The following is a 23520-nucleotide window of genomic DNA, read 5'->3' on the forward strand; positions in this document are numbered from 1 at the left end:
CTTGCACCCTCTAATCACAATAAATGCCATACTGGTCTCTTAGAGAATGGAGAAATTGTGCAATTGGAATAGCACAGCAGAGGAAGCAACGTAACGTTACATGCTGCTACTGACGGGGAAATTTAAGTAAATAGGAAATGCTACCCCCAGCATGTGAAATCCAACAGCTGGCAGATGGGTCGTGTGTGCCTGTTGTTGATCAGTAACATGTATTATGAGGACGTACTTGGGGGAGCACAGGGGACTGATGTGTGTATGCTTGAGGGGGGAAGAGCGATAACATGCTCTAACAGCTATGTGGGACAGTAGTGCAAAAGTCCTGAACATGGTGGAAGTTCTTGTGGTTTTATTTATCATTATAGAACTCTGAATAGAAGCAGAATTTAAATGTGGACCTAAAGCTTTCCAGCTTCTAAGCATTAATTTCCATATCAGCAAATTTCATTTCCCTTAAAGAGTCCTCATGGTATCAACATGATTTCATAAACTCACACAGGACTGACTCTCGGGGGGACACTCTTAAGTTTACTTATATTCACAGAATCATAGAATTAACTAGGATGGAAAAGACCTTTAAGATTATCAAGTCTAACCATTACTTCAGGACTGCCAAGACCACCACTAAACCATGCCATTGAGGGCCTGTTCTACACCCTTTTTGAACACTTCCAGGGACAGCGGAAGCTTCCCTGGGCAGCCTGTTCCAATGCCTGATCACCCTTTCAGTGAAGAATTTTGTCCTAATATCCAATCTAAACCTCCCCTAGTGCAGCTTGAGGCAGTTTCCGCTTGTCCTATCACTTGTTACTTGGGAGAAGAGACCGACCCCAACTCACTACAACTTCCTTTCAGGCAGTTGCAGAGAGTGGTAAGGTCCTGCCTGAGCCTTCTCCAGACTGAACCCCCCAGGTCCCTCAGCTGTTCCCCATCACACTTGTGCGCCAGGCACTGCACCACCTCCTTTGCCCTTCTCTGGACCCACTCCAGCACATCAACATCTGTTTTATACTGAGGGACCCAGAACTGAACACAGGATTTGAGATGCATCCTCACCAGTGCTGAGTACAGAGGGATATACTGATATTGACCTCTTATGAATACTGTGTAGGACATAAGCACAATTAATCCATAGCAGACACCTACAAGAATACTGAGGTCTGCATCTCAAATTCTGGCCCAGTTTTGCTCTGCATGGAAACCTGTGTGTGCTACAGCATAGAGCAGTGAGGATGGGCCAGTGACTGCCAGGCCTTCCCCTGGCCACAAGGCACAGGAATAGTGAGGTGAGCACCCATACGGTGATCCAAACGGGCCTTCGGCACTTCGTTCCATGCCTCTTATTCCACTCCTACTGCAAAAGGGTTTGGGTGTTGAAAATCTGCTTTAATAAGATTTCACGCCAAAGGGCAGCATTATTTACTTCAGGATTTGCAAACACAAATCTCTGCCCCTAGGGACAATGAAGTCCACTGGGGCCCGACCTACCACCTCAGACCCTTCACGAGGAACACCAAACAGGCAGTTTTCTCCCACAGCCGGTATGCGCTTCCCTGAGCGGAGAGGTCCGAAGCGGGTCTGAAGCAGGCCACCGCCACGGACCGCTCCCGAGCCGACGCGTTCAGCCGCCATCCCGGACACCACGCTCCGCTACGCGGCACCCGTCGCACGGCCCACACCAGGGATAGGGGCTGCTCCCACCCTCCTCCAGGGCGCTCTTGTGATTGGCGGGCTCGTCCCAGTGCCGCTTCCTCATTCGCTGTCCGGGGCTGCCGTTGGAATTTGAAATCCTGTGGCGGCGGCAGGGGGGCGCTGCCCAGCGGTGGTTGCAGCGAGCAGGGTTTCTGCCGGCCCGTCCTTCCCATCGCCTCGGCCCAGCGTTCCCCCGGGCTCGCTCCTGGGCCCTGCCGGCAGGTAGGGGTCCTTTGTGGGGGGTAGCTTGATTGTCTGTGGAGCTGAGGGCTGTTCTGGTGAGTTTGGGGGGGGGGTGTAGGCTGGAACGGGGGAAGGCAAACAGCAACTATAGGCTTGGGGCCCCCTCTGTGAGCTTGGAGGTGGTGTGGGGACGACGACAGGCTCTGGATCCCTGTCTCTGAGCTTGGGGTAGCATAGAATGGGGGCACACATACATACGCAGACGTGAACGGGCTCGGGGACCCCTTCTGTGATCTTGGGGCGATGAGGGGCAGAGCAGCTTCTGTCGAGGGGTCTCGGGGTCAGTTTTGTGTTCTTAGGACCAAGATACTGGGGGCGGGGGACGACACGGGTTTTGTAAGTTTAGGGATGAAGCCGAGTTAGGAGATTGGAGTTAATCCTCGGGGGTGTTGGGGCGGAGCTCGGAGCCTTGGAGGTGAGGGGGGCTTTCAGGAGGATCTTGGGAGCATCTGTGTGTGCTTGGAGGGTGATGGGATCTCTGTGTGCCCTTTGACAACGGGGAGGGGAATATACATGGGTATCTGTGTGAGCCTGGGGGTTTTAATGGGGCTGAGGGAGGTTCCAGCAGCCTGGGGGTGTGGGGGTTGTTGAGGACACTCCACTGCATTTCTAGGGGAGCGATGTGGGTTTTCTGTGGTCTAGGGTGACTCGGGAGCATTGTGGGGCTGGGGGACGGTTGCTGTTTATTTTAACTTAAAGCACAGCTTTAAGGTGCGATGATGGGAAGTGACCGTGCTTCCCTCGAGAGCCTGCAAAGCTTTCTCCAGCCCAGCGCGGAGGAGCCGCTTCGTGGCAGGCTGCCACTGAAGGCCAAGGGCATCTTTTGTTTCTCTGCCTTGAGCTGCATCCTGGTGCTCCCAACGGGGTTTCATGGGGTTGACTGGCCTGGGGCTCCACATCTGTGGTCTCCGGAACTTGGTTTTGGCTAAAACTGATGCAAATTCCCCTTCCTCGAATGATCTGCTCAGGGAAAGGTTGTGATTGTGAGTCAGTTAACCAGGAGAGTGTTTATTTCATAGAATCCCAGAATAATCTGGGTTGGAAGGGACCTTAAAGCTCATCTTGTTCCAACCTCCGCCACAGAGAGGGGCATCTTCCATTAGACCAGGTTGTTCCAAGCCCCATCCAGCCTGACCTTGAACACTGCCAGGGATGGGGCAGCCACAGCTTCTCTGGGCAATCTGTGCCAGTGTCTCGCCACCCTCACAGTAAAAAGTTTTTTCCTAAAGTCTATTTCTCAGTTCTGTCAGCTTAAAGCCTTTCCCCCTTGTCCTGTCACTATATGCTCTTGCAAAAAGTCTCTCTCCAGATTTCTGAATTGAGATGTTTGCACTGAATATATATATATATGAGATGCTTGCACTGAAAATGTATATATATAGGCCAGCTCTGCATTAGGTTGTATGGAAGTGTTCACAGCACATGCTATTAGTTTGTCCATGAGCAGGTGCTCTGCATCTGGGTTTGTAGAAGTGTTCAGAGGGTAATTAAGTGGAAAAATTCCGTCTTTGCCCTGCATGTTCTGTGGCTTATTTAGGTATTTGAGACCAGGATGTTGTGCCCCAGTGCTTGTTAAACAACAGGTAGTTGCCGTGAAGACCACAGTCTACAAATGATAGGTACCAGAAGTTTAATTATCTGGTGCCATTGAATTTATGTTCATTCTCGGATACAGAATGAAAGACTGCTGCTTGTGCCTGGGTAAATATCATTCTGAAACTAGGAGCAGTTTCATTTTTGTGAGCTTTGATTTGCCATAGTGGGAAATTTGCTGCCTTTCACAATACCTGCATACCTTCAACACTGACCCCTTTAAACAAAAAGGTGTCTTTCGTAAAGCCTCCCTTCCCCTTTCAGCTTAGCACAAATACTAGCTAATGAACTTGTGAAATACAATTTAGAGCCTATCTTGATTATGAATATTTTAAATAAATGTGAAATTACTTTGATTTAATTGTAGAAAGGCATTTGGTTCTTTAGTTTTAATATATAAAATGCTGGGCAAATGTCTGTTTATATGGTGTCAATTTATTGGGTATTTTAATGATCAGAATCTGGTTTACAGTGGTGCAGAAATAGCTTAATGACAAACCTCCCCTGCTTATGAAGCTTGTTTCAGCAGGTGTTGACAACTTTATGTCCTAGTCTTCATTTCTTAAAGTAACTCCAACAAACACCTACAACTTGTAGAGATTCACATGGTCTGCTGTCTCAATGTTGATTTGGAATAAAGGAAAGCAACAAAGTTTGCTTCAAGTTCTACAAGTTAATGTAAAAATACTTTATGTATAAATTAACTTGGGTTAAAGTATGAATATGATGAAGAATAAATGACTGAAGACATAGCTAATATGGGCATGCTTTGCTTGCCATTGCTTCTGTAGCCATTGTTTGCATTCCACTGCTGATTAAAAATGCTTTGCAGACAAAGCAGCTGAGTTCAGTGAAGAGTAGGAAGCAAACTTTCCCATAAGAATTTATGTAAGAGTAGGGAAATGTGCGTGCAGTATTATATAGAGAAATTTGAATACATGAGGACAATCAGATTGAAAATGTGACTTAAAATTTTCAGTGGGAGTGTTCTTGTAACCTCTTTATGACAATGAACACAATCATTTGGAGTCTTTCTCTGCTGATTTTCTTGTTTAATCTTGACTGTGTGATGGAGGATATAAAAACAAGCTAAGGGTTAGCTTTTTGGTCAGATTTGAGATCACTTGGTTATCCATTGCAGAAAGCCAACATCTCTTCCACTCGATTAGTGATTATGTTGCAGAGATGGTACAAGGTAACACATCAGTTCTTATGAAACAAATTGCTCTGTTAGTGGTTTGTCAGATAACTGAGTTTCCGGGGGTCATCCTCTGTGGATGGTGCTTATACCTAGATCTTGTACCTAGATCGTGCCTTTTGAGCTCTGGTACTTTTTTGGGTTTTGTCTCCTGTTTTAAAGAAACAGCAGTGGCATCATTGAGTACTGGTTGTTAAACCTTTAACAACAGTGGAGGCTCCAATGGGAATAAAAGGTAGACAGAGTTCAAGTATCTGTAACATGCTGACTTTCCTTGTGTACTTCAAATGTGTTCTTTCTAGTTTATTTTCATCTTTAATCTTAGTTGTGATGTAGGCTGTAGTTTCAAATCCTTCACACTGGAAATACCAGTGAGATTAAATCAGCCTATATGGTTTACAGAAGTTTGTGTATGTCCAATGCAAGTACAGTATTTAAGAAATACCTTTTTAATTACAATTTCTTTTTTTCAGATTTGCATACCAGTAATGTCTATGCTGCAAAGGATTCTTAAGTACTATGTGCCTTAAAACAGCAGGAAAAGCTAAATAATTTTCAGCACTCTGATCATAAACACTCTAACCAACCAAATCTGGGTTTGATGTTTGCTGAAGTACAATGCAGTAATTAGACCATGTGAATAAAATAGAGAAATGATTGTCATCTGCCCCTTGCAAAACCTGTAATTTTGCTTAGCTAGATGCCACCATTGCAAGAGGCATGACTGTGTCCCTGCTGGCTCTAAGGGGCTGGGAATGAAGAACCTGCAGATGACAGAGCTCCCTTTAAAGGATGGGCAGCTTAATTAGTAAAGGAAATAATGCTAACTATGGGAAGTGTAATGTCAGCAACTGCTCAGGCCCCTAACAAAAGGAGAGGGCTATACATCGCTGCATGTAAATGCTTTCAGAGCCTTCTGAGATACACCTTTTCATATGAAGGGCTTCAGCGCTTCTAAAACTTCTTTTGAAGCTGTTAACATTTGTTAGCCTGTGCAGGCTTCCAAGTTCTTCGTTATCTGAAATTGCATCTGCCTGACCACACCCCCTCATTCACCATGCAACGTTGTATGTGTTGATGTTCTAGAATGAGTCTGCAGATTTTAAATGCAGAAAATGCAGAAAACGGGGAAAACAGAGGGAACGTCAAGGATGACCTAACTGCGGAAGACTGTGGCTTTTTCTTCGCACCACCGGAACCTACAGGGAGACCTTCCATTCTGCGCCTGTCCCAGAAAGAGAACTTGCCACCAAAAAGTGGGGCAAAAGCTATGAAGGTGAACTTCTGCTTTTATATTGATTATATTCTTTCTCCTCCTGTGTTTTCTGCTACTGAATGCAGATTATTATTTTGAGCTTGAAAGTACTGTGATTATTATGTTCTTCCTTCCCTCCCCCCCACCCCTTTCTTAAAGGTAACCTTTCAGACTCCTCTACGAGATCCTCAGACTCGAAAAATCTTAAGTCCTACTATGACAGACAAACTTGAGACTACTTTTACACTTGATGATTGCAGTGAGGACTTGGTGGATGATGTTTTATCTACATCTGTCAATGCTGAGTAAGTAATGTAGTTGCTGCTGGCAGTATTAGCAATGTGAGACATGCTCAAGTTAATTTTTGCCCATTATAAACCTGTATAGTTAAAATGTAATCTTGTATTTTATAACAAGATGTAAACTGCACAGAAGGACCAAAATTAATGCTGGCTTTGATGCACAAACTCTTTCAAAGAGAATTTTATTAGAAGGAGTGGTAATTATCTTGGTGGTTATATTGAATATTGAAATCTATTTCTGACTCTTCAGTAACTGATTTTGTGGAGATGACTTATGACATGGATAAACAGTTTGAGGAAAGAGACACATTAGGCAGAGAATACAAAGCTGTTTCCCACAATAAGGTTTTCATGTGACACTGCAACTGGTCTGAAGCTAATCCTTAAAGCTAAGCCTTAAAATCTCTTCTATCTTAAGGAAAAAAATCTATACTCTGAATTGGCACCTTGATTCAATGAGTATTAAGATTAAAGAAAATCTAGCAACACAAACTGAAGATAACATCAATCCCAAGTATGAACAAGTTTGTGCACCTTTATAGTATTGTAGCCTGAATCTCTAAAGTGGCTCAGGGTAGCTGTCTAGAGAAGAGCATAAAGTCTGCAGTGTCCCAGTTTGGGGTTTTGCAGCTTTGCTTTAGTAGAAATACTGTTATAATTGTACAATAATACAGTGTTATTAAATAAGTTTCAATGTGTATTTATGTTACTGACTTTTTTTAGCCCCCTTTTAAACTTGTATGAACACCTGATACCTGTAATTCCCGGTGGCAAGGAGTCTCAGATCTTAGCTTTGTGTTCTGCAAAAGACAAAGCTTTGTTAGTTTGGTTTTTTTAGGTACCATATACTTTAATTTGACCCCATTCTTGGCTTTGGGAGGGGGAGAAGGGAAGAACATTAAAGAACACTTAAAGAATATTTGCTTCAACTGTTAACTTACATGTATGCTGTATTTTGGTTGGAACTAGATGATCTTAAGGTCCTTTCCAACCCTAACTATTCTATGATCTTAGAAAAGTACTGAGCTAGTCACCACAATTACTTAATTGCATTTATGCCCCAAACTTCTTGCTCACATAAAGATTTAATACATATAAAGTTCAAGTGAGTTAAAAGGGCTAGCAGGGAACTGATTTTAGTTAAGGAATAATTACATGGCAAGACATTGCTTTCAGGGTACACATCCTTTCTACTTTTAAAATATAGGAATTTGTAGCACATAAGCTGAACAACTGGGTGCTGCTGAAAGGTGTCACTTCAGACTAAAGTAAAGTTTCAAGCAGGTGTTTTGCTCTTGACTGGCATTTATTAGGTTAAACACTGGTGGAGAATGGGAGGGGCTTGATTAGTTGAAGGAGCCTGGGGCTGAACTATTGCAGGGAAGGGGCACTCAAACCGGGTGAGAATAACTTCCTGAACTCTTTATCTTTGCTTTTGCTTTGGGGTTTATCAAAGTGGTGTTTTTAGTGAGATGGTTTTAATCTTGTTCTGTTCTACAGCAGATACGGGTGGCATGTAAGAATAATAACTTTAATAACTTCACGAAGGGAAAACAATGGGAGGAAATCCTGTTGCAGGAAGTAATGGCTTAACTCTCTGTAGTCTGAGGCTAAGCCTTGAAAGTTGAGTAGAGTTTGGGGAATAAAGGGGGAAGCAGTAACTTGTAGAATACTTGGATGTAGGGAATACACAAGCCCTTTCTTTAACCTGTTTCTTCTCTGGAGGATCTCTAACTGGAGAAGTAGTTTCTTGTGTACCACTTTGCTCTTCAGTTTCACAGCTGCACAGAGTTTAGAGTGCCTGAAGTCCAGGTTCTGTTTTGGTATATAGGCCCTCACAAATGAAATGCTGGTGCATGTTTTCAAGGGAAAAAATATCTGGCAGAATCACCAGACAGAGTAATGACTAGAATGGGAGAAGCTGAATAATGTCTCAGTTTGGTCGTAGACTTGTGAGTCTGTCATGACTCATAGAGGAATCTGCATGAAGATGTACTAGTTGTGCCTGTGTTTGAGCTGCTTACTGTTAATAGTGCTTCCTAAGCAATGTATATTTTACTGTCTAGTGAAATGGAAGTGTCCATATGCTGTAGTGACTAGAGCAGTCTCCAGTGATGACTGGTAGAAGCTAACATAGCTGTATAGAACAGATAGTTTAAGAATACTGACTAGCTTCAAGGATTGATCTCCCTATAGTTCATGTGTATCAGAGCTCATAACTTGTGACTATTCAAATGACAACTGAATTTTTGCTGTTATATCCTTTTGCTGTCAGCTGCCTTATGTCGAATAACCCCAGATTACTCTGAGCATGCAAAGCTACTTGTGCAAGTATCTTTCTAAAGATGATTTGAAATGATGCCTAAGATAATAGCTATAGTATGTGTGATATCTTTATTTTTATTTTTTTAAATGCAGCACATGTCAACAAAAGACGGAAGCTGAAGCAAACAGTTCAGTGATAAACAAACAAATGCCAGAGAAGGTTGATGCAGCTCCTTACCCGGATGATGAGATGCCTGTGAAGAGTCGAGGTTCCTACAATCTTGATTTTGATAACTTAAATGACATTAATCCTTTTCAAAGTTCAGCACAGTTGCAGCATTCTCCTGGAAAGCTGCAGAAGTCTCCTCCTGTGAAAGTATCTAGCAGCTCTGAGAAAACTCCTGAAAGAAGTAGTGGTTCTCCTATGCTGGATGATACAGCTCCTTTGGATTCAACCACAGCAAGTACAGAGTGCTCAAGTGAAGAGAAGACACTTGTATCTGGAAAAGAATCTCCATTGGGAGAGCTGGAGTCTGACAAACCCACGCTGTTGCCTAAGCAAGCAGTCAGTGAAGCTGTGCAGGATGTGAAGTCTGCTTCCACAGATGTGAGCCAAACTGGTAAATCGGTGGGATTAGCAGAAGCACCTACACCTGCACCATTATCTGGCAGCTTAGGTGTCAGTAGTTCAGATGTCACAAATTCTTCCAAAACTGGGGAATCAAAACTCCGGAATGTTTCAGTAGCAGAAAAAGCTTCTGCAGAAGAGCTGGCTATCTCCAAAGAGGAACCTGCAGAAAAGCCTGATGTCATCAAGGCTGGACCAGTAAAACTGGAATTTGACTTTGACAATACCACTGCTAGAAAGCCACCTCCTAAGAAGCTAGGTAAAAGACCTGGAATTAAGCCACCTTCCAGAAAAATTCCTATCACCAAACCAAAAACTGAGAGTACTGAAATGCAAAATAAAAGTAATGTGGAAGATGAAATCCCTGTTCCTAAAGCATCTTATAAGGTTGACTGGGACAAACTTGATGATCCGAACTTTAATCCGTTTGGAGGGGGTGCTAAAATTTCCACCTCACCTGAGTGTTCTGAACCTAGCTCTCAGGAAGCTCGCTTGCAAGAGGAGCAGGATAGTACCTTTTCAGAAAGGGAGCCTCTTCCAGTGGAGCAGGATAACAGACCGAGTACCAGTGAAGCTCTTGAGAAAAGAGAACCCCAGAATCTGTAAGTAAATGTGTAGCTGAATGTAGAAGCACCTTGAACTCATGTGAGGGAAAGATAGATGGTATGTCTTAACTGCTTGATTCTTACCTCCTTCCACCCTGTGAGGTTGTCAGAGTCTGTTGCACATTGTAATCTTTAACACAGCATGTTGCAACAGCAAAAATCTCACTGGGGAAACCATCTTGAGATTGCTAGCTCTGGGCAAAAGGCATTCTTAAACCTGGAGGAATGGGGGGAGCAGGCTTATATAGGAGGACTTTCAGTGCCTTGATCAAGTGGCTCTTCCCACTCCTCCAAGATCAGAGTAAAAGTAGCGAACTGGGTGACTGCTGCTGCCTTTTAAAAAAAGAGGCAATGAGCAAGCAATGTTGTATATAATGCAGCATGTGGAGGGACTAGGCAATTCTGTTCTCTTAGTGTCCTGGCTGAACCTTCTGAAGTGCTGTTTGTTCCCTACATTTTCTTGATACCTGAATGCTATTTCCAATGAAAAGGCCTGTCACTGAAGCTGCATTATTTTGGCACCACACAAAAGCCCGTATTTGTGAATGGGATATATGGTGTTGCCTTTCCTAGAAATTGTCAGCCTAAGTATAAATAGGCAGGTGCTTACCAGAGCTAGACTGGCACATGTTCACTTGACAAAAATGTTTGCTCTTTTGCTGTCTGTGTAACATGATCAGCTACTGTTTACCAAGGTGGAAAGTTAAGTTTGTGCTGTCAGCAGTAAATAAGGTATTGTATTTCTCTAATACAGTTCCATGTTTTGCACCAAAAATCACTGCATTACTTTGGACAGAGTAGCAGGCTGCTTGTGAGTCTGTTCTTAACTAAACAAAAAACTTATTTTTAATAGGAAAATAGCTTGACAAATGGAAATAACCATGTTAAGTGAGCAGGGATAAGTGGTATTGCTGTGACTTTCTGCTTCACAGATAACGCTGCTTCTGATGGTGGGAGAGCCTTCTGTCATTTAAGTTGTCACTAGGCAAGGCAGTGAATTTACATCCCCACCCTCTGTAAAGCTTCCTGTACTGTGGCAGAAGAAACTCTCAAGCTTACTTTGTTCAGTGCTTCAGTATATATTTGTGAATGCCGAATTCAGAACTGCCTGTCTGACTTGGATTTTGGTTGGTTTATTTGTTTTTTCTTTAGGGAAATCAGCAAACAGAGTGTGGTAAAAGACAAACCAAGAACTCGAGAGGACAAGCCAGAAGTTCAAGCAGAAGCTGAACTTCCAGGAGAAAGGGCCACGGTAAGGTGTATAGGAAAGATAGCCAGTTCTTTAAAGAGCTGTTCGTGAAGTAAAGGTCTTAGACAAAGTATTGCACATTGGTTTGACAAGGTTAAGTCAAAGAATTAGTGTGTTTATGTATCTTCAGCAGCTGTGAATGAGTATCAACTGCGCAGACCTGTCTTTTGAAGGTAACATCAGAGACAGCCAAATTGGGTAATTTGGTATTTAGTATCTTTTTTGATCAGCAGTCGTATATAAGGACAAATACAAGGGTGTGGATGCTAAAAAAGCAACTCCTATATAATACAAGCTGTACTCAGTGTTGGTAGTTTAGTTTCTATGCCTGGAAACTCTTGGTTTATTATGTTGGCTGCCCAGCTAGTCTATGACAAACCAATTTGATCATTATTGTGTCTTTAATCATTACTTTAACAGTAAAAAGGATTTTGTTTCTTCTCAATCAGGAGAAGCAAATAAACCCATCTAAAATGTCTCCAGCTAATGTCCCCTCTCAAGACAATTCGATTTCTGCTGACAATGGAAAAAGGTCAGTGTCTGCAGAAGAAATTAAGCCTAGTTCCCAAAGCACTGAAATAACAGCAGATGGGCAGACAGCTAATGCTGAACCTGAAGAGATCTTCAGACCATCATCGGAAGGTAAGGGCATTTCTTTAAAACAAACAGAAAAGATAGTGTTACAGAACTCTTGTGTTTGTGTTTCTCTACTTCAGTTTTGACATTGATTCGACTTTGTCTTTCATTCTGCCCTTCTGAAAGGACTGTAAAGCCTGCAATGACTAGTGGGAAATATATCTAGATGTGTTTTTGACTTTGGATTAAGACAAATTGAAAAAGCTGGCTACTGGCATTTGGCTGCCTGGAAGGATGTAATTTAGGCTGATAGTCTTCCAAGAGTTTCAGTGGCAGTTCTCCGTGTTGAAAAAATGCTTCCTTAAAATCACTTCTAGTATTTAGGGCTTTCTAAATGGAGAGCACTACAGCTATGCAACTGACTGCCTGTATTTGGGAGTCTTGTAGATTGCTGCAGGCCTTCACACTACTTGAATACCAATTTCATATTGCAGTGTGGATGGTCTTTCTGCACTTGTGTGCCTGTGTTGAAAGCTTACTACATAGCTGTGACTTAACCACCTGGAAGGGTTATTTCTTGCAGGAGTACAGTGTGGAAGGATGAGCAAATGGTTTGACTGCAGTGCAGTCTGGCACTTATCTTAATATTAGAGTGAAATCTGTATATTGAGAAACAGCTGTAACTTCATTGTTTACATCTGAACTGAGTGCTAATTTGAATGGCGAGATTGCCAATCTTCCTTTCTTTTTTTTAATGGGGCATTTTGTAAAAGAATAGAATATCTGAGTGCTTGCCACTTGAAGCATAGAACAACAGAAGTTCTTCAACTGTGTAAACTCCACATATTCTTTACAGGTATTTGAAGAGAAATGGAAGCTGTAAGATCTTAATCTTTGGCTGACTTAATTTTTCATGTCTAGATAAGAATACAGTATTTTTAGCAACTGAAAAAGTAGAGCTCATGAGGTGAGAGCAGGGATTTATTTCCTTTATACACATACCTATTTGTCTTACAGTGAAGTACTCACAGACACAATGTGATAATATTGCATCTTCACTGTACCACTTTCTTCTTTTCCAGTTCTAGGTATGGACATAGAAGTAGACTATCTGGAACAGTTTGGGACTTCATCAGTAAGTATGACATTGAAATGTTTTATTTGCCCCTCTGGCAGAGGGAAGAGAAAAGGAAAATGAAACTGTCAAACCTTAAATATTTCCATGAAATAACTTTACTTGGAACTTAGGCACAGAAATAACAGGTTCTGTTCCAAAGGATTGTGTTGGCAGGGCTGGGCAGGGGGTGATCATGGAAGGAAATGTAGTTATTGACAATTCAGCTAGGTATCAGAGGTCTTTTTGCTTTCAGTTTGCAAAGGTGCTCTTTCTCTTTAATAGTGCTGAAGCTGAGATAGGTGACATTTCATCTCTGGTTGCCAAAACTGCAAGAACATAATGCTTTGTTTGAGAGCATTGTTTAGAAAATACTCTTTTCTAAGGTCTTTTGTTTTATGGGCAGTCACTGGAAATTTGTCTCCAACTTGGGCACGTAATGTTTTGATCAGTTCATCTTAGTTACCCGTTTTCCTTAGTTATTCATTTGGTCCAGAAGTCGCTCTGAAGGTACAGTGAATACACTGAATTGAAATTGTTTTGTGGTCATGCTGTGTTTGTCCTTATTGCTGTAAGAGCAAAGACAGAGGATGACATATACTGCTCATTCAGCTTACAATACTGTCTTTCCATTTCAGTGCCTTCTGCTAGTTTTGAATAGTTCATAAACGTTTGCCCTTCTGGTTCTGTCTGTGAGCAGATTGAGTTCATTTGATGTTACATAAGGACTTAAACATGTGGGCACTGAGTTCTCTTATGTAATTTTTTCTCCTGAGAACAATGCTTTGACCACTGAAGAATAGGCTTGCCCTCTCTCCAGAGGATTGTTTGTGTGTGTGGGATGTGTGTTATGCTATGAAGCAGCGTATCTGCCAGTTTATGCCTCTTTCCTGTCAGTTCAAAGAGTCTGCCTTAAGGAAACAGTCACTTTATCTGAAGTTTGACCCTCTATTGAGAGACAGTCCAAGAAAAGAAATTTCTACTACTCTTGGGAAAAACATGAATATCAGAACAGATCCTCTTCAGCATGGGTAGGTATTTGCTTGGTCAAGACTCTAGTACATAGAATCATTTAGATTGGAAAAGACACTTAATATCGAGTTCAGCCATTAACCCAGCACTGCCAAGTCCACCACTAAACCATGTCACTAAAGGCGTCTGCATGTCTTTTAAATGCTTCTAGAGATGGTGATTCAACCACTTCCCTGAGCAGCCTGTTTTGGTGCTTGACAGCTTTCATAGAAGATGAAATCTAATATCTAATTAATATCTAATCTAAGCCTCCCCTGGTGCAACTTAAGACCAATTCCTCTTGTCCTGTCACTCATTACTTAGAAGAAGAGACTGACCGCACATTGCTACAGCCTTTTTTCAGGTAGTTGTAGAGAGGGGTAAGGTCCCCCTGAGCCTCATTTTCTCCTGGCTAAAACAACCCCAGTTCTCTCAGCTGTTCCTTATAAGATTTGTGCTCCAGACCCTTTACCAGCTTTATGTCTTGTAGTAAGGGGCCCAAAACTGAACACAGTATTTGAGGTGTGGCCTCTCCAGTGCTGAGTACAGGGGGACAATCACTTCCCTGGCCCTGCTGACCACATTACTACTCATACAGGAGCTTTACAAAAAAAAAGGCAAGACTTAAATATAATGGTGTATGTTTGTTTTAGTTTTAGTCCTGTTGCTGATTCAAGTAAATTGCTTGAGAAAGCTGAAAAGCCTGCAGTCAGTCTTCAAAATGAAGAAAAACCGAAAGGAATAGATCTTCTGGGAACATTTACAACTTCTGTAAGGGTGTTTGGAATGGTATTGGGTTTCATTTTGATATTTTTGGAAAGGAATGGAGACAATTACTGGACTTTTATGTAGATATTTGCAGGATTGCAGAGTATTTAATGCTTATTTAAACTGTTAGCTTAAAAACCAGGTTAGATACCTATATCAAAATTTAACTTTTTTATTAGACTTTAGTAGTAAAAATATTTACAGCCTAAAACTTATAGTTTGAAAAGCTTTTTATAAACAGATCAACACACAGAAGTTCATCCTGAAAATTGTGTAACTTTTCTGTTACCGCTGGGGTAGAGTTAGCGTTAAGCTGCATGCAGATTATTCAGTATTATCAATGGCATGAAAATAGGAATTTATTAAAACTCTTGCATTTCCTTTCCTCACAGGACGCAGGTCCCTTAATACCAGACGCCCTGATTAGTGATGATCCTTCACTCCCTTTTGCTGCTTCTGCAAACGCTGCAGTGGATGCTATTATAGATGTGCTAAAATACAGCCAAAAAGACATGGATGCAGCTGTTGAACTGGTTAAGAGAGAGGTATGGTGACCCTTCCACAGCAAAACTTTGCATAGTCCTGAAAGTATCTTTTGTGTTCATTATCTGGTATAAATCTCTATACTTAGTAATTCTTTCTATGATATTTGACATAAGCATCTCTTTCAGAAGAATTTGGTGTGCACTTGATAAGAGCAGCACGTATAGAATCATAGAATCATAGAATAATTTGGGTTGGAAAGGACCTCAAAGGTTATCTACTTCCAACCTCCCTGCCATGGCCAGGGATGCCTCACACAACACCATGTTGCCCAAGGCTATGTCCAGCCTGGCCTTGAACACTGCCAGGGATGGAGCATTCACAACTTGTTTGGGCAACCTGTTCTGGAACTCTTCAGAGGCAATATCCAGGGAGATACAGTAGGTAAACTTCTCTATTAGTCAGGTTCTGCCTTAGAACTGGGCAGTATTAAAAAGCATCTGTTATCAGATAGAATGGCTAGGCTTGGTATAGTGATCTGAATGCTTTTTATTAAACTAGACAGTAAATATCTCTTCTTGCCAGTAAGAGGGAGAAGCTTCTTATGTAATTATTTCATTAAGATGAAACTAATGCCAGTTCAGTGCATTGATCTCTCTGTCCAGCTAATAAAATACAGATGAGATCTGGAGCTCACTCTGGAGGAGAAAATCTGTAGTGAAGGAGAGAGAAGTAGTTAATGGGATTTCAAGCACATTCTGTATACTATAGAAATTGCTTTTGAACCTGCATCATCTTAGTGATGTAGGAAGAGTTGTGTATCTGCTCGCTTCAAAAATTGCAGTACTTGATTCATTATGACTTCTGGGTTTTGTAACCTTAAAATGATAATGTAAGAGGAGTACTTAAGCATAAATGTCCTTAAAGCTAGTTGTGACACTTCAAAATTAACTTGAGAAGAAAGTGGAGCATTCAGAATTACTGAGTAGTTATACTGCAGGCATAGTGGCACTGAGGACATGAAATGAAGATGAACTGTGATCATTTGCTGCTTAAGTTATTCGTTCTCTTTAGAATACAACAAGTACTAGCTTCTCCAGGAATAACTTTTGCTTTCTCTCATTTAGGAAGACACTTTCACCTGCCATATTGTCTATTACAGAGAAACAAATGCACCTTTGACAACTCTTATTTCATTGATCTCAAATGAAGAATTTCTATAATAACAGGGGGTAGAGCTTGTAATATCTTAAAGTTGGTGCTCTAATCTCTTATTTCAAAGAACATGTTTTAAACATACAAACATAGTTGTAGCAAGACAGGCATGACTGGATGGCTCCAGCTGTGGGTTGTCACTTCAATAGAAATGCTTGCCCTTTTAACCTGAAAGGAAGACAGGCTAAATTATAAGATTACTTTTTTTTGGTGAAACAGCCCCAAACTGAGAGAAGGGGGTTGGGGGAAACCCAAACTTTTCCTTCTGGACAAATATAGCACTATATGGAAGCATGCTTCTTTGTGTCACTGGACCGTTTCTGTTGAGTGTGCAAATGAAAGTTTCTAACCAGTTTCCATTTTTACAAACTTTTGCTTTTGTAACATTTGTTTCTAGTCTAAATATTGTTAATTCTTTCTTTTTATATGTTGGTAGACTTACTTTACTTTGTCCCACTTCCTGTCATCTGAAATGTTGCAATCCATTTAAAATTAGTTTAACTGTGAAAATCTGTGTACTGCAGTGTACTGTGCAGCTTTCAAGGGCAAATCAGCAGTAATAATGTGTTCTCACCTTCTTTTGTTTAAAATTCCAGGTTGGTTTACGTATTTTGGGCCTCTTGTCATTGCAGGCCTCCCACTGCAGTCAAGTGTCAGTGTTACAGTTCTTAATGGAAACCCTAAGACAGAATTCAGTGTATAGAGTTTGCACAAGCATTTAACAGAGAGTGCTTACACTGCTCAGTACTGTTCTCTGGTTTAGTTCAGCTGATGTGAAGTAGGTGTAGTTATTCTTTTATAAAGACAAAGGCCTTTAAATTTGGAAATATGTTAGGAGGAGGATTGTATGTTGACTATAAATAAAACAGCAATTTGATCTTGACTAGAATAGATGTCTGGTATTTGTGCTTTCCTGTGTTAAGACTAGCAGATTTGTGAGGCTTCTTTTACTCTACCTTATAAATATTCAAGAGAACATAACTGACAAAGGATCAGTGGTCTACATACATGATGGGCAGGAGGTTGGCTGAATTGGCTCTGATCTTGCTATTTGAAGAGGTATTAGTAACATTGAGTAGAATCATGTATGCAAAATCTACACATCAGTCTACACCTTGTTTGACTTACATTTATAACAAAACACTTAATTTTGATCATGTTGAGCAGTTAGAACTTTTCTGCATATTATATTTTAAGTATACATAATCTGCCCTTTAGACTGCTTGGAGTATGAAATCTCGTATGTCTTCCTTTGCAAGAAATAAAGGTTTACCTTTTCCCCTCAAAGGTTCAAGAGAAACAGTTGGAGGTTCAGGAATGGAAAAAGAAGTATGACAAGCTTCATATGGAATACAAGGAAATGGGGTATGGATATGTCCTGGCTTTTATATCTACTCATTTATTCCAGCTGCTTTTTCTAACTTATGTTCAATATTTCTTTAATGTTTTTAGAAGAATAGTTGCTGAATTTGAAAATACCATAACACAAATCATGGGTAAGTTCCATATTTAAACTTTGAATGGCTCATGGGGGCAGGGGCATGCTTAGCCTAAAGTTAATAGCTGAAGTTACTACTCTTTCTCTTCTGATAACATTAATATTTCAGGTGCTTCCGGGGTGTCAGGCTGCAGGCAGGGTAGCTAGAGTAACACTTTATGTATGTTCATACAGACATGATATCACTTGATAGGTAATGATGACTTCCTGAATCAAGCATGAGCACATGTAGCTTTTTCTTAGTCTCCAGTGGAGTGTTTATTAAAACTGGCAGATCCAGTTGTCTGCACCTTGTGCTTGGCTGTTTATTGTCTGACCTTACATAAGTGATGTCAGTAGGCAAGCTTGTGGCTTCAAACCTAGGAAGACCTTCAGTGAAACTTGTATAGGTCTATTCTGCTAGTTCAAAGCTGAGCAGCCAAATATGTGCCTTGCTTAAATTTAATTCCTTAAGGAGACTGAATATTACATCAGCTCTTTTTTGCTTCTTTAGGCCTGTGGGAAACATAGCTCAGGTGTGTTAACAAAAACCTCCTGAAAGAGTTTGCTGTGCTAGTTTGGCTTGTTATACCAGCCTCTAAGACCTCCAGCTGTTGTGTGTATTGAATGAAAGCAAATGTCTTCAGGTTGCTTCTGTCACATTTGAAGTTCCTGTTGTGGTAAACACAAGCATAGTATTTGGCTACATTGCAAGAGAAACAATGCTTTGGGCAAACACCTTACAATAAGTGTTTAATGGTTGGTGTGCAGTACTGTGTAGCAAATAAAGACAATATGGCTGCTTCCTTAAAAGCAAAGATGTGTTGTCCTTTCAGAGGAAAGGCTAGGGAACCCTTTTTTTGCTGAAGAGGAAGAATTGAAAGTGTGGGGGTTATCTGTCTATACTGTGGAATTAGATATATGCTAATGCAGTGACTGTAACAAGTTAACTCCACTTTCTTTAGAGGATGCTCAGAAGCAGAAGGAAACCTCAAGTAAAGAAATGCAGAGGCTAGTGGAAGAGAAGGAACAAGCTATTTCAGATCTTAACTCCATGGAGAAATCTTTCTCTGAACTCTTCAAACGATTTGAAAAACAGAAAGAAGTGCTGGAGGGTTACCGCAAAGTAAGATGCCATAATGCAAATCCTGTCATTCCTAGATAAATGAAACTTAGTGGAGAGGAAGTGATGCATTTCTAGAGCAGTCATTAATTAGCTAGTATAGGCACTACCTGTAGAACGAGGTGCTAAGTTGTTGTTTGTGTAAAGATGTTAAAGATTACTAGTTTGTTTTTAGTGGCTGGCCTAAAGTATGATGATGATTATCTCTGTTAGAAGCCAAAGTTTCATCAAACAGAAGAAATTATATGTATGCATATAACTTTTTTTGTGAGACAGACTTGAAACACTCTCACATAGCAACTGCTGCATAAGGGCAGCTTGTTTCCCCTACATGTTGAATGGATGCTGAGGAGGATTTGACATTACAAGTCAAAATGATAATAGTTTTGTTGGGTGTTCTTTAGCTTAAAACCCCAAACCCAACTTGGTAAAGTCAAGCCTTCATTCTGCAGTATCTTCAGAGTGCAAATTAAGCTGTGGTTTCTTATTGTGTGAAATGCATAAAAACTGATCCAGTCAGTGTTTAAAAATGCCTTTGAAGTTTTTCCCTCAGTTACCCTTTTAATGTCCCCTATTTACGAAGGCTTAGAACCCTTAAAAGTTTTACAAGTTCTCTGGCAATCTACATATGAGAAACAGGCATGATGTCTGTGTTACAACTTCAGTTTCTGCTTCACTAATAAATGTCACACTTCCTTCATCTTGTCTCCAGCTCTTCACCCTAAATTCATAAGGTGTTTCCTTAGCACTGAGTTAAAGAGTCACTTGAGAGTACTGTTGCTAAATTCAAGAGGTAGAATTAGTAGGTTGTCTTAGCACTTGTTTCAAACGGTTCAACTTGCTGTCATCATAGCTAATACAATAAGGTGTCATAATGTCCATGTACCAATGTAACTTTCTTGCTGTTAATGGATGATTTTACGTCAGTGTCCAAAGCTTGAATCTTTCTTTGGATTCTCTAAAGTAGTTGGATTTCAACCTATTCTTGGGACAATTGCAAGCTAAGACAAAGCTGATTTCTTTCTTTAAACCTGATCTCTTCCTCTCCACTCCCCAAAAAGCCCCAAGTATGCAAAACTGATTAGTGACCTTAGTTTCAGAAATATTTCCACTTTAAAGTTTGCCACTAAATAAATAGTGTACTGTGAGGGAAATGGGGTAAATAAATCTTTATGAAGTTAAGACAGTTGAAAGGGGGAGCTTTAGTTTCTGTGTATGTCTGTGGGGCTTTCACAGCTGTTCCTGTTATTCTGATGGGCAAATACAAATACTGACACTTTGGTGTAGTCACATAGCCCATTTGTGGAGAGACTTCCATCTACTAACACATAAAAAGCTAACTAAGATTCTTGGATTTTGGGACAGAATGAAGAAGCTCTGAAAAAATGTGCTGAAGAATATCTGGCTAGAATCAAAAAAGAGGAGCAGAGGTATCAGGCACTAAAGGCACATGCAGAAGAAAAGCTGCTTCGGTAAGTACCATGTCAAGAAGGGATGTACATGGGATGTACAGTACCAGGTATTGGGAGGGAAGTACATGGTTTTCACACTTGCTGCAAAGTGTTGTTCACTATTAGCAAAACTTGGCTTAAACATTTTTAGTTTGGGAATTAATGCAAAGTGTGATTCTATGAACTATTTTGCTGTGCTGTCTGAAGGGGATGTAAGCACCATCTTGCTTCCATTTCAGAGCAAATGAGGAAATTGCCCAGGTACGAAACAAATCTAAATTAGAGATTACAGCACTACAAGCCAGTCTCCGCAAAGAACAAATGAAGAACCAGACTTTAGAGGGGAACCTTGAACAAAAGGTAGGTCAATGCCGTGGGTGAATTTCTTCAGTGTATTGCCTTAAGACTAACTAGGTCAAGAATTACCTTGTACTAGTGCCAGAAATAGCCATACTAACTGCGCTAGTTTTGATAGCTGCTGGGAAATAGACATTGAAACTTAAGGCACAACTCTGTGTCAAAACTCATCTGTATGTTTAGATTTCATTTTCTTTCTGAAAAATGTTTGTTCCCATAGGTGGGCTGCAAAAGTGATCAATCCAGGCTACTGCAGGGAGGTTAGCTGAACTACTGAAGGAGATAATGATCTTAAGCATATCCTAGAGCAGAATCTGGGAGTAAATCTTACTGTCTGTTCAGCTTGTTCATAAACGTGATTTGTAAGCTATTGGCACTAGTGCAGGCTTGACTGAACTCTTTCAATACTGTTCAGGGCATTAATCCTTGTATTTAATAATCCTTGATATTATTTCATATTGCATAGATCAAGTCTTCAAATGTTTGTAAAAGCAGACCTTTGTTAGAAGCCTTCAAAGGAAAAAGCTTTGAGGGTAAAAAGTCACATTGCTGGAAACACATGCTATTAGTTTTACTGCATCACAGTTGTATCTTTGCCAGCATCAAAGGCACAGAATGCTGATGCATTCCTGTTAGGGAAAAGCCCTGCATTAGTGTTCATCTTCAGGCTTATGGCTAAGGTTTGAGTAGCTAAGGCAGCAGTAGGCCTGTAACTGGAGAGATGAGACAAGCCATTTAACACAGAACTAGTTTTGTTCCTGTTTAAATACAGTGGCATTTTATGTTAGGAACTCTTACTAAAATTGTTTGACCACGTAAGGGATTATACAAACTGTAAATTATTGCCACCCATCAGTAAAAGTATGAAAGTGTCATCCTACAGTGTTGTCTGTCTTGTGAAGATTAAAGTCTAAATTGTCACCATCTTGAATTTCAGTGTATCTAACAAAGACTGAGTCTGAGAAATCCTTTCCCTTGATCAGTTGGTCTCCATGTATCATGGAGAAAGTCCATGATACAGAGAGTGTAGTGGTTTCTGGCTCATTTCCTGAGGCTCTTAAGGGTGCCATGTGACCTTCTACAAAGTAGACTGTCCTTTAGAGTCCACTTTATTAGCATATAAATGGACTTCCTATTCCATAATTTGGCAAGTGTGACTTGTTGCAACTCGCTATAATACCTGAAACTTGCTTTTTTTCCCCTGTATTTAACAGATTAAAGAAAATGATGAACTACTGAAACTGTGTGATGACTTGATCTTGAAGATGAAAAAAGATTGATAGCTTAACTGTCGCATATATATATGTAGTATCTCAGCTTCCTGTCTTGTGTGTTCACTCACTTTTTAATTATGTATGTGGGGAGAAAATAAAAGTCTTGATTTGCACTTGTCTTTCATGTATCTTTTGTAGAAAATGTTAATAAACTGAAGTTCTGTTGTTGCTTCCAGTACATAATGGTGTCTTGCCTAACATTTTTTCCCTTGAGCAACATATAAAACTTTAAATCATCTCATCCTTGCTCTCTTCCCTGGGTAAGAACATGAGGACTCTGTACTCATGACCTGGCTTTGCTGGTGAAGGTCAGCATATGGGCCATGTCTCTATTTTGCACTTCCTGCTCTCTCACTTCAAACACTTCAGAGTTACAAGATCATAGTAAAACATGACCTGTTAGAAATGCTATGAAGTATTTAGGGGTGAAGAAAAATACTGGAACTTCAGCTTTTTCTTCAGATGGTAGCGCTCCAGTATAAACAGCAGGATGGATTTCTTGCTATTCTCTCCATGATTTTTCTCGTATCATTAGTATTTGACTTTCCAGTCTCTGGTCAAAAGCTCCCTGCCACTTGTCTGTAACAGAAAGCCTTGAGTGATGTAGGCTGCAGGTCACAGGTTGTGATGAAGTCAGCTTTAATTAGGGCAGTAGCAGACATCTCAGATAAATTGTTATTAGCTAACAGACATTAACAAGATTGTAGCTGGCAATGAGACAGCTTTTTATTGCAATGTTACTGGGAGGTCATTCCCTCACTTGCCCGACCAATAGCTGTGTATCTCCCAGAAGGGCTGTTGCTACTGGGTGTGCTCTTACCTGTACTTGGAGCTCTTCCCTTACATGCCAGGTTGGGTGGAAAGAATGACTAGCCATGGTTAGTAGTAGTAGTAGTGCTGTTTAGTTAGGGGACTACTGATCAGTATTATGTGAATTAGCAACTGTAAGTGGCAGAAACATGCTGCAGAGCAGATCTGTAGTTAATGAGCTTCAAGTTCATGGTATGTGGGGCTTTTGAGTTCTGCGCTAAGATGAGAAAGTCAGTAAACATCAGTAGTAATGATATTACATACCTTGCTTCTGCAGGAGTTGTGCTGCTCTATGTTTTCTTTAACTCACGGCTTAGGGAGGTGCCAGGCGGTAGCAAAGAAAAAAATCAGTCATAGAGCAAAGATGTACAAGAAAGTTTATTCCCTGCCTCAATTTCACATAGCAGGGATTACTCCAGCTTGTGGTTCTGAATGTTCCTTTGTGTATAGACTTAACCATACTTACGTGAAATCTTATACTTGATGTAACTTGTGAACTCTTATCCATATGTGTTTAGAAATAATAATTAAAGTCCTCAGGGAGCACTGAGGTTGCAGGCTGCTATTAGCCTACAATTGGATGGGGCTCAGCACACAGCCACAAGGGTTAGAACTCTTCCCTGGTGGGTAGTCTCAGTCGTGTGATGAACCAAACTGGTCTCGGGGAAAGGGTATTGAGTGGATGCAACTGCAGTTATACAGTGGATCGGTGTGCTGTGCAGGTTCACTTTGTACATCTTGCACAAAAAGAGGGGTAGAAAAGAGCAGAGCAGTTCAGCTAAACACTGGCTAGTTTAATGCAGAGATGAGCTTGCATTATTGACTGTAGTAACT

General features: G+C 40.8%; 1 protein-coding gene across 4 annotated transcripts; it reads left to right on the plus strand.

The window, feature by feature from the left end:
* Nucleotides 1-1884: 1884 nt before the first annotated feature.
* Nucleotides 1885-21989, plus strand: TACC3 (transforming acidic coiled-coil containing protein 3). Of its 4 annotated transcripts, none has more exons than XM_062638629.1 (16): nt 1885-1911; nt 5810-5999; nt 6138-6283; nt 8699-9775; nt 10931-11030; nt 11477-11669; nt 12686-12738; nt 13615-13748; nt 14388-14499; nt 14889-15041; nt 17483-17559; nt 17647-17690; nt 18637-18797; nt 20160-20266; nt 20485-20605; nt 21817-21989. In XM_062638629.1, exons 2-16 carry the CDS (start codon nt 5811-5813, stop codon nt 21880-21882), a joined length of 2733 nt encoding a protein of 910 aa, XP_062494613.1. In that variant the 5' UTR covers nt 1885-1911; nt 5810; the 3' UTR covers nt 21883-21989. The 4 variants fall into 4 exon arrangements, with proteins under 4 accessions (XP_062494613.1, XP_062494614.1, XP_062494617.1 ...); XM_062638630.1 differs by lacking the exon at nt 21817-21989 and adding an exon at nt 21586-21797; XM_062638633.1 differs by lacking the exons at nt 1885-1911; nt 6138-6283 and having other exon boundaries at nt 5861-5999.
* Nucleotides 21990-23520: the final 1531 nt, after the last annotated feature.

This window comes from Pezoporus occidentalis, unplaced genomic scaffold (assembly GCF_034315485.1).
Source record: "Pezoporus occidentalis ecotype Australia unplaced genomic scaffold, CSIRO_AGI_Poc_V1 ctg58, whole genome shotgun sequence".
Lineage (NCBI taxonomy): Eukaryota > Metazoa > Chordata > Aves > Psittaciformes > Psittacidae > Pezoporus > Pezoporus occidentalis.